Genomic DNA, 7201 nt, shown 5'->3' on the forward strand with positions numbered 1-7201 from the left:
GAGCAGTGCTTGAGCGCCTTCACCGTCCACTTCTCCGGCCAGTTCACCGGCACAGCTGGAGCCTGTCGCTACGGACCCTTCGGTCCTCCCCCGCCCAGCCAGGCGTCCTCCGGCCAGGCCAGGATGTTCCCCAACGCGCCCTACCTGCCCAGCTGCCTCGAGAGCCAGCCCGCGATTCGCAACCAGGGTAAGCAGGCCGGGGAGCGCCCCCTGCACTTGGGGCGGTGGCGAGGGGGCTGTCGTCGAGCGCGGGTAGCCCTCTGTCCAGCCCCTTTCCTGACCCCAGCTCTTACCAGCTGCCTCCCCAAAGACTCTGAGGGTAGCGGAAGCAGCAGCTGGGGGAGCAGAGGTCCAGGAGAGGGAGTTCGCGCCGGTTTGGGCTCCTGACATCCTTGGGAAACGGGCTGTTCGCATGAGCCGGGAGGTCATCTGCGGCCCCCACGACCCCTGAAGATTCCGGGGCTGCGAGTCCCTTTGGGAGTGGGAAGGGGCTGCAGCCTCTGGCTGTGCCTCGGAAGAGGTTTTGTCGCTCCAGGCACCACCAAACTGTCACCTGGCATTGGACTTTTCAGACATTTAGACTGGATTCCAGGGTGGGACCAGCACTGGATGAGCATCCGGTGTTTGCCTCCTCCGCAACAAAATGTGCAGGAATTGCTCTAGTCCTTAACACGGAGTTGGCACTTCAGACGCACAATAGGTGTCATGGAGCGCGAGAATGAATAAGGGAAAGGACTAGCAACTAACCGGTGGCTTTCCTGGAACTTCGTCATTGTCTGCGTATGGCTCCCGCATATGCTAGTTAGTATGGAAGCAGATATCTCCTTGGTTCCAGCTCAGGTGGCGGCCATGGGCTAGGGCTCGAGGGCTAGGAAACCCCGTTTGTCCGATTCCGAGCTGTGCGGAACCGGGTCCTACCATAGGGAATGAGATGAGGCCCGAGCTTCGGGCGCCTCTTCGTCAATGATCGCGGCGCTTAGCCAGGGGAGATTTTTACAAGACTTGAGGGTTGTAACAAGGACCAGGTTTGCTTGCTGTTTTCAGTCATTGTACATCGAGGGGCACAGGAGGTAGTTTTCTCGCCCCGCACAGGCGCCCGCCCATGTCTTTCTCCCCCACCAGCGCTGAATCAATTGGGCCCGGCCCTTGTAGTTTGGTTTCTAAATTTATTTTAATTGTTGTTTGTTATTTTTGCACTGTTTGAGAACCTAAACCAATTCGGGTGGATTCGATATTTTAGGAAATACTTTACAAACGCAATGGCGAATGCTTTTCCTGGAGCAAAATTTCCCGCTGGGTTTAGAGACCGGGATGTTTCTGGAATGCGTGGGGTGCTAGAAGCTGAGTATGTACTGTTTGCAGGAGGTGCTGGCTCCCAAGGCAGAAGGACTCTGTCCTTATCTCTAGGAGGTCTCTTCCTTCAGTAGCCCAGCGGGGAGCACCTGGCAAAAGTGAAACAGTCCTCCTCTCTTCCTCAGGGGACTCTGTGATCCTTGACCCTTGGGGGTCCTCCGCTTTAGCTATTTCAGAAATGAAATTAGTGTTTTGGACTCACAGGGTGTTGGAATAACTCAGTGTCCCTCTTAGAGGCTCCTATTCTCCACCCGCTTGCCACCTCTATTTAGCAGGCTGGTGTTACTTTTGGCAAATCCACAGGTCTCAGTTTCCCTATCTGTAAGAGAGGAGTTGAGATGGACAACCTGGGAATTGGGTCTGGCCTGATGATCTGTGCAGAAGCCTGACTTTACCTGGGCTAGGGCTTCTAAACACAGAAGGTGGAACAGCCCACCTAACACTTGACGGGTCTGTTCTTCGCAAGACTGGCAGGCAAGTGTGTGATGTGAGTTGAGTTCCTGTGTAGATGTGTGCTATGTGGAGCGGCCTGAGAATCCACTGATTTAAGTCTCCCAACAGCAAAATGCTATTGCACCATGATCATTGAGCCCATCTAGGTACTGTGAAGATTTTTGGAATGTGGGCTCTGTTGCTTTGTTTGGGCCCGTGTCCAGCCTTCTGCAGGGCAGGTCTGTTGCCCAGGATCCCATCAACTCAGCATGGGATGGGGAGGCCAAGAGCCTGGTGCTAGGCAGGCTGCCAAAGGAAAAAGGTTTGGGAACACACCACTGACTGGAAGGTGAAGGAGGTCCCACTCCCCCCCTGAGGAAAAGCCCCGTGGGGAGTTGGCCCCAGACCTGGACCGCAGCCTGTCAGCTCAGTTCTGTCCTTGGACTGAGGTTTTTCTCTTACAGTGAAAACCTAGATAGGTCACTGGCTGACCTCTTGGGACTCATTTGGCAGCTGGGAGCTGGGGTGAGATGTCAGAAGCTGTTCCAGCTTCAGTCCTGATGTTGAGTCCTGAGGCTTGGAGATTCTGGATTTATTCTCTTGACTTCCGGGGTTTCTGTGGCACTTCCAGGAATGTAGGGCCTAGTAAGAGGTTTGGGCTGAGGGAAGCAAGGGCATCAGTTCCTTCCCCAAAGTGTAGGAATGGCCATCAGCAGGCCCAGGCCAAACTCTAAGGGAGAAGAGTAAAGACCTGGATCCCAGTCCCCAAATAGGGCAGCCTAACCATGGTCCTCAAGAGAAGACGATTGCTGGCAGCCTCTCACCTCCTCTCCACCCGTTTTTGTCTATTTCTTAAATATACTTTTCCTATTTCTTTTTTAAAAAATGTTTTTTATTGATTTTTTACAGAGAGGAAGGGAGAGGGATAGTTAGAAACATCGGTTAGAGAGAAGGGTATGTGCCCGCAACCAAGGTACATGCCCTTGACCGGAATCGAACCTGGGACCTTTCAGTCCACAGGCTGATGCTCTATCCACTGAGCCAAACTGGTTAGGGCTACTTTTCCTATTTCTTAAAAATAGTTATACTTGATGTCCTAACCTTACTTCTGAACATTAGTTCAGCAAACATTTACTGAGCACCTACTCTATGCGAATGCCAGGCACTGGAAATTGAATATTAAGCCATGCGCCTCAACTTTTGCCAGAACCTGACAGCCTGAGGTTGGAGGAGCCCTTACTTTAGGATAAGGAAATTTGGGTTTTAAGTGATTAGTTGTGGGTCGGTTTTAGCTCAAGCGGTCACTTCATCATGGCAGACACTAAGGAATTAGTTGTGCAAGAGGTCTCAGTTTGTGGCAGAGCTGGGACTCAAATCCAGACCATTCTAGGCTATTTCTACCTACTTTTTCAGGGATCTTGGCCCACTGTTGACATGAATTTCCTCTGTCCTGCTGGATGGGCGTGGAACCCACTGTAGTCAGTGTGTGAGGGTTGGGAGTTTTGCCAGGGCAGAAGTGAGGCGAGGACTTGGGTAGCCCAGATTGAGTGTGGGGTTTGGGGAAGGGCAAAAAAGATTTTGTCAGGCCTATTCCTCAACCCCACTGGAGCGCCAAACTATAGCACAAGAGGAGGCCTTGGCATTACCAGCCACCCTAGGGGTCACTGGGGAGACCAGCTTGGCCCAAGGGGCACGCTCCTTGGGTCGCATTGGAAAAAGGGTATTTCGTTGTCGGACAGATTCCCCGCATCCTGCAACAGCTTCATCAATATCAGCCTAATGACTGCCTGCTGTCCACTGCACCCCTCAGCTCCGGGATGTGGGGTGGGAGGCGCTGGCCGGACCAGGTAGTTACGCAGCTCCTCCGCTGCCTAGGGCGGAGGAGGATGGCACAGAGCATTCTTGCCTTTCCGCGCGGTCAAGGTTGCACTCTCTCCGGGCGAAGACCAACCGTGGGAAAGGGGCTACCTTGGAATCTGGAGTGTCTTCCTCTAGGGTCCTTAGAAGTAGTACAAGGAGCCTTTGAACACGCTGCCCCTTTCTGCCGGCAGCTGTCTCCCCCGCCTCCGCGCTCCCCACACCAGATCCAGCGCGAAGCCTCAGGACAACGCGCTCTAATCAGTCCCGCGTCCGATAAGCTTCTAATTAAAAGAGCCCTCCCTCCCCTCGGCTCCAGCTTTCACCACCACCCTTCCCGGGGGAATTAAGTAAAGGGGGTTGGAGGCCGGCTCCTGCCCACCAGCTTGTGCGTGTCCTGTCTGGGAGGGGCCCCCAGGAGCCTCCCTGGATGTGGAGGCCACGCTGGCCAGCCCCGCAACCGTTGCCCTTGAGGCTAATCTACATGGCTGAGCCCGCCGCCTCGGAGGACAGCATGGTGCCTCAGTCCACTGCTTACTCCAGCTCAGGAATGGAGAAGGGTTCGCAAAGAGGCAATTTCTTTGTCGCTTCGGTTTCGCCTTTATTTAAAGAAAATTTTTTTCCCTTTAAAAATTCAGCCCTTCCTCTGCAAACTTCACTGCTCAGAGCCAAATTTCGTTTGTAAGCTGAGCGGTAGGCCTCTAACGGAGCCTGGCCTCTGCTCCCAAAAGGAAGCGCCCTGGAAGCCCAAGCGTGCTCACCCACGCCTGACAGCTAACCAGGCGGGGGTTATCTTTGTCCACTTAGCAGGCGAGAAATGGAGGCCTCTGGGGTCACACAAGTTATAGAATCTGGTGGCTTCCCAAGTTGTAGCCCCATGGCGCCAATTGGTACAGGAGACTTGGCCTGATCTGTACAATCCTGTATTTAAGACCTGCCCAGTCCTTCCTCCCACTCTGACACACCACATTCCGGAGTGGGCCCCTGGAAGCTCAGTTTCTGTTGGGGGGGCGTGTTTCAAAGATGGGGGTAATGGCCTCCTTTCTCTGTCCAGCTTGTCTTCTGGGACATATGTTGCAGAGGGATCATGCCTGGGATAAGAGTGGGGCAATGGGGACCATGTGACCCAGTGCAGTGCCTGGGGTTGGGAAACTGGACCGGTGGTGGTCCTACAGGGAGCAGATAGGAGTGTCTGGGCCAGTCTCATTCCTCACTTGGTCTTGACCTCAGGCCAGAGATTCCTGACATAGGAGGCCCCTACGGTTGGGTTCAGGGTCCTAAGGATTGATCCTTTTAGCCATAGATACTTTTTTCCTAGAGGTGGCAACAGTTTTTCCAGAAGCTATTGGGGTCTATCTTTAAAGCAATTAAATAACAATAATCATAGAAGGAGGCTATATTTTTCAACTGAGACACCACAATTATTTTAATTCTTACCTTTGGAGAGTTGGGCAAGAACACGGGGCGGTGTTACCTTCAATTTCCTTGCAGGGAAACTGAGGCAGAGTACTCATGCACTGTCGTGAGGGTGAGGTACAGTGTCAGGGACACTAAAAGAAACAGGGTTTCTGGCCTGGGCACGAGGAAGTTGGTCCCCGCAGTGGTGGTCAGAGTCGGACCCACCGGAGCAGAGGTGGGTCCATGCAGAAGGGAAGGAGGAGGAGGCAGGGCCAAGGCCTGCGGGCCCAACCGGAAGGGCCCCTTCTTTTCCTCCTGCTAGCTTTCCCCAGGGCCTTAGGTGTCATGGTGTCAGGTCGCTCGGCCTCAGACAGATACCATTACTCTGTAATTACTCTCCCCATTTAAAGCCCATGCCGTTAACTGGCTCTGAGTAATTAATGATAGTTGGTGCGGCCCCTGATTTACGGCTCGGAGTCAGCGCGGGGTCAGCGGAGCAGATTCATTTCGCTTGCCCGCGCTGCCCCTGCGCGAGAGCGGTGTCTGGTTTGGGGGAGAGCAGCTTGCTTCGCCGAATGGTTGGCAGTTTTCATACTTCCTTGCGGGAGGTTCGGTCCAGAGCCGCAGTCGTGGTGGGAGGCAAGGGCATAAACAAATTGGGAAACGGTGGGGAGATCCGCATTTCACTTGGAATAGAGCAGAGAACGGCCCGGGTCCCGAGGTCACCTCGGGGCCCTGGGCCCGTCTTCCCGCCCAAAGCCCTAGAGACGGGTGGGATCCCAAGGCGCAGCGGGGCGCTCCTCCGCAGCGGTTCTGGTTCGGACCCATGGACCCTTTTGACGCTGTGCTTCCCTCCGCCGCTCCCGCAGGATACAGCACAGTCACCTTCGACGGGACGCCCAACTATGGTCACACGCCGTCCCACCACGCGGCGCAGTTCCCCAACCACTCCTTCAAGCACGAGGACCCCATGGGCCAGCAGGGCTCGCTGGGTAAGCAGGCGGGGATAGTGCGGGGTCCTTCTCCCCTTCTTCCAGGCGACCCCGTCCGACAGACCCGACACGCCCGCCCCAATGAATTTCCAACCCACAGCACATTAGGAAGGGAGAAGAGGACATGTACAGGGATTTTGAGAAATAATTAGCCCAATCTCAATTTAAAAGATCGGTTCCGAGCCCCAGGTATGTTAGGGACTCCACTCAACCAAGCCTAAGAAGGTCCCAGGGGTCTGCTGTGGACTAGGCAGTGGCTTTGAAGGGAGTGGGAAGTGGGAAGCTTGGCTCAGTACGTCTGGACGCTCCGTCTTGGCCCGTCTAGCATCCAGGCTCCATTGCCCCCAGCTTAGCCTGGGACCCCGGCTCAGGAAGCTCTCTCCCCCAGTCCCTGCCCGCCACCCGCACCCCGGAGACCCCTGGGCGCTCACTCTGCTTTCCCGCTCTCTGCAGGCGAGCAGCAGTACTCCGTGCCGCCCCCGGTCTACGGCTGCCACACCCCCACGGACAGCTGCACCGGCAGCCAGGCCCTGCTGCTGCGGACGCCCTACAGCAGGTAAGGAGGCGCTGGGCGCCGCGTCTGGGTCCCCGGGAGCCTAGAGCTCGGGATCATCTGATGCGGGGCGGCCCGGACTTCGGGAGCCAACCCAGCTGCTTAAGGCAAACTGAAGCAGATCTCCAGGCTCCGGTAGAGAGAAGTAGGTGTCCTCGTTTCCGTGCTCGTATTTTTTTATTTTTTATATATTTTATTGATTTTTTTACAGAGAGGAAGGGAGAGGGATAGAGTTAGAAACACCGATGAGAGAGAAACATCGATCAGCTGCCGCCTGTACACTCCCCACTGCGGATGTGCTCGCACACCAGGTACAAGCCCTTGACCAGAATCGAACCTGGGACCCTTGAGTCCGCAGGCCGACGCTCTATCCACTGAGTCAAACCAGGTAGGGCTCCGTGCTCTCATTCTGAATATGAAGGAGCGCGGTAACTGTTTAGAACTGGAAAAGAAAGAGAGGCACTTTGAAAGGTGGTTTTTTAGGGGCTCTTTGCTGGGAAGACTTTGCATCCTCAGGACCAAAGATGAAACACGAAGTCCACTGCCACGTAGTTCTTCTCACTCAAATCCCCTTAGGGCCGCCCGCCAGCCTTCCCTGGGACAACTTGGCGGGCGC

General features: G+C 55.0%; 1 protein-coding gene across 1 annotated transcript in view; it reads left to right on the plus strand.

The window, feature by feature from the left end:
• WT1 (Wilms tumor 1) overlaps positions 1 to 7201 on the plus strand; it is a 52012-nt gene that overhangs the window by 1571 nt on the left and 43240 nt on the right. Inside the window, exons 3-5 of the mRNA XM_006753985.1 lie at positions 7 to 187; positions 5910 to 6032; positions 6486 to 6588. Coding sequence (XP_006754048.1) covers positions 7 to 187; positions 5910 to 6032; positions 6486 to 6588 — 407 coding nt within the window. The remainder of the gene's footprint in view (positions 1 to 6; positions 188 to 5909; positions 6033 to 6485; positions 6589 to 7201) is intronic.

Source organism: Myotis davidii, unplaced genomic scaffold (genome assembly GCF_000327345.1).
Source record: "Myotis davidii unplaced genomic scaffold, ASM32734v1 scaffold330, whole genome shotgun sequence".
Classification (NCBI taxonomy): Eukaryota; Metazoa; Chordata; class Mammalia; order Chiroptera; family Vespertilionidae; genus Myotis; species Myotis davidii.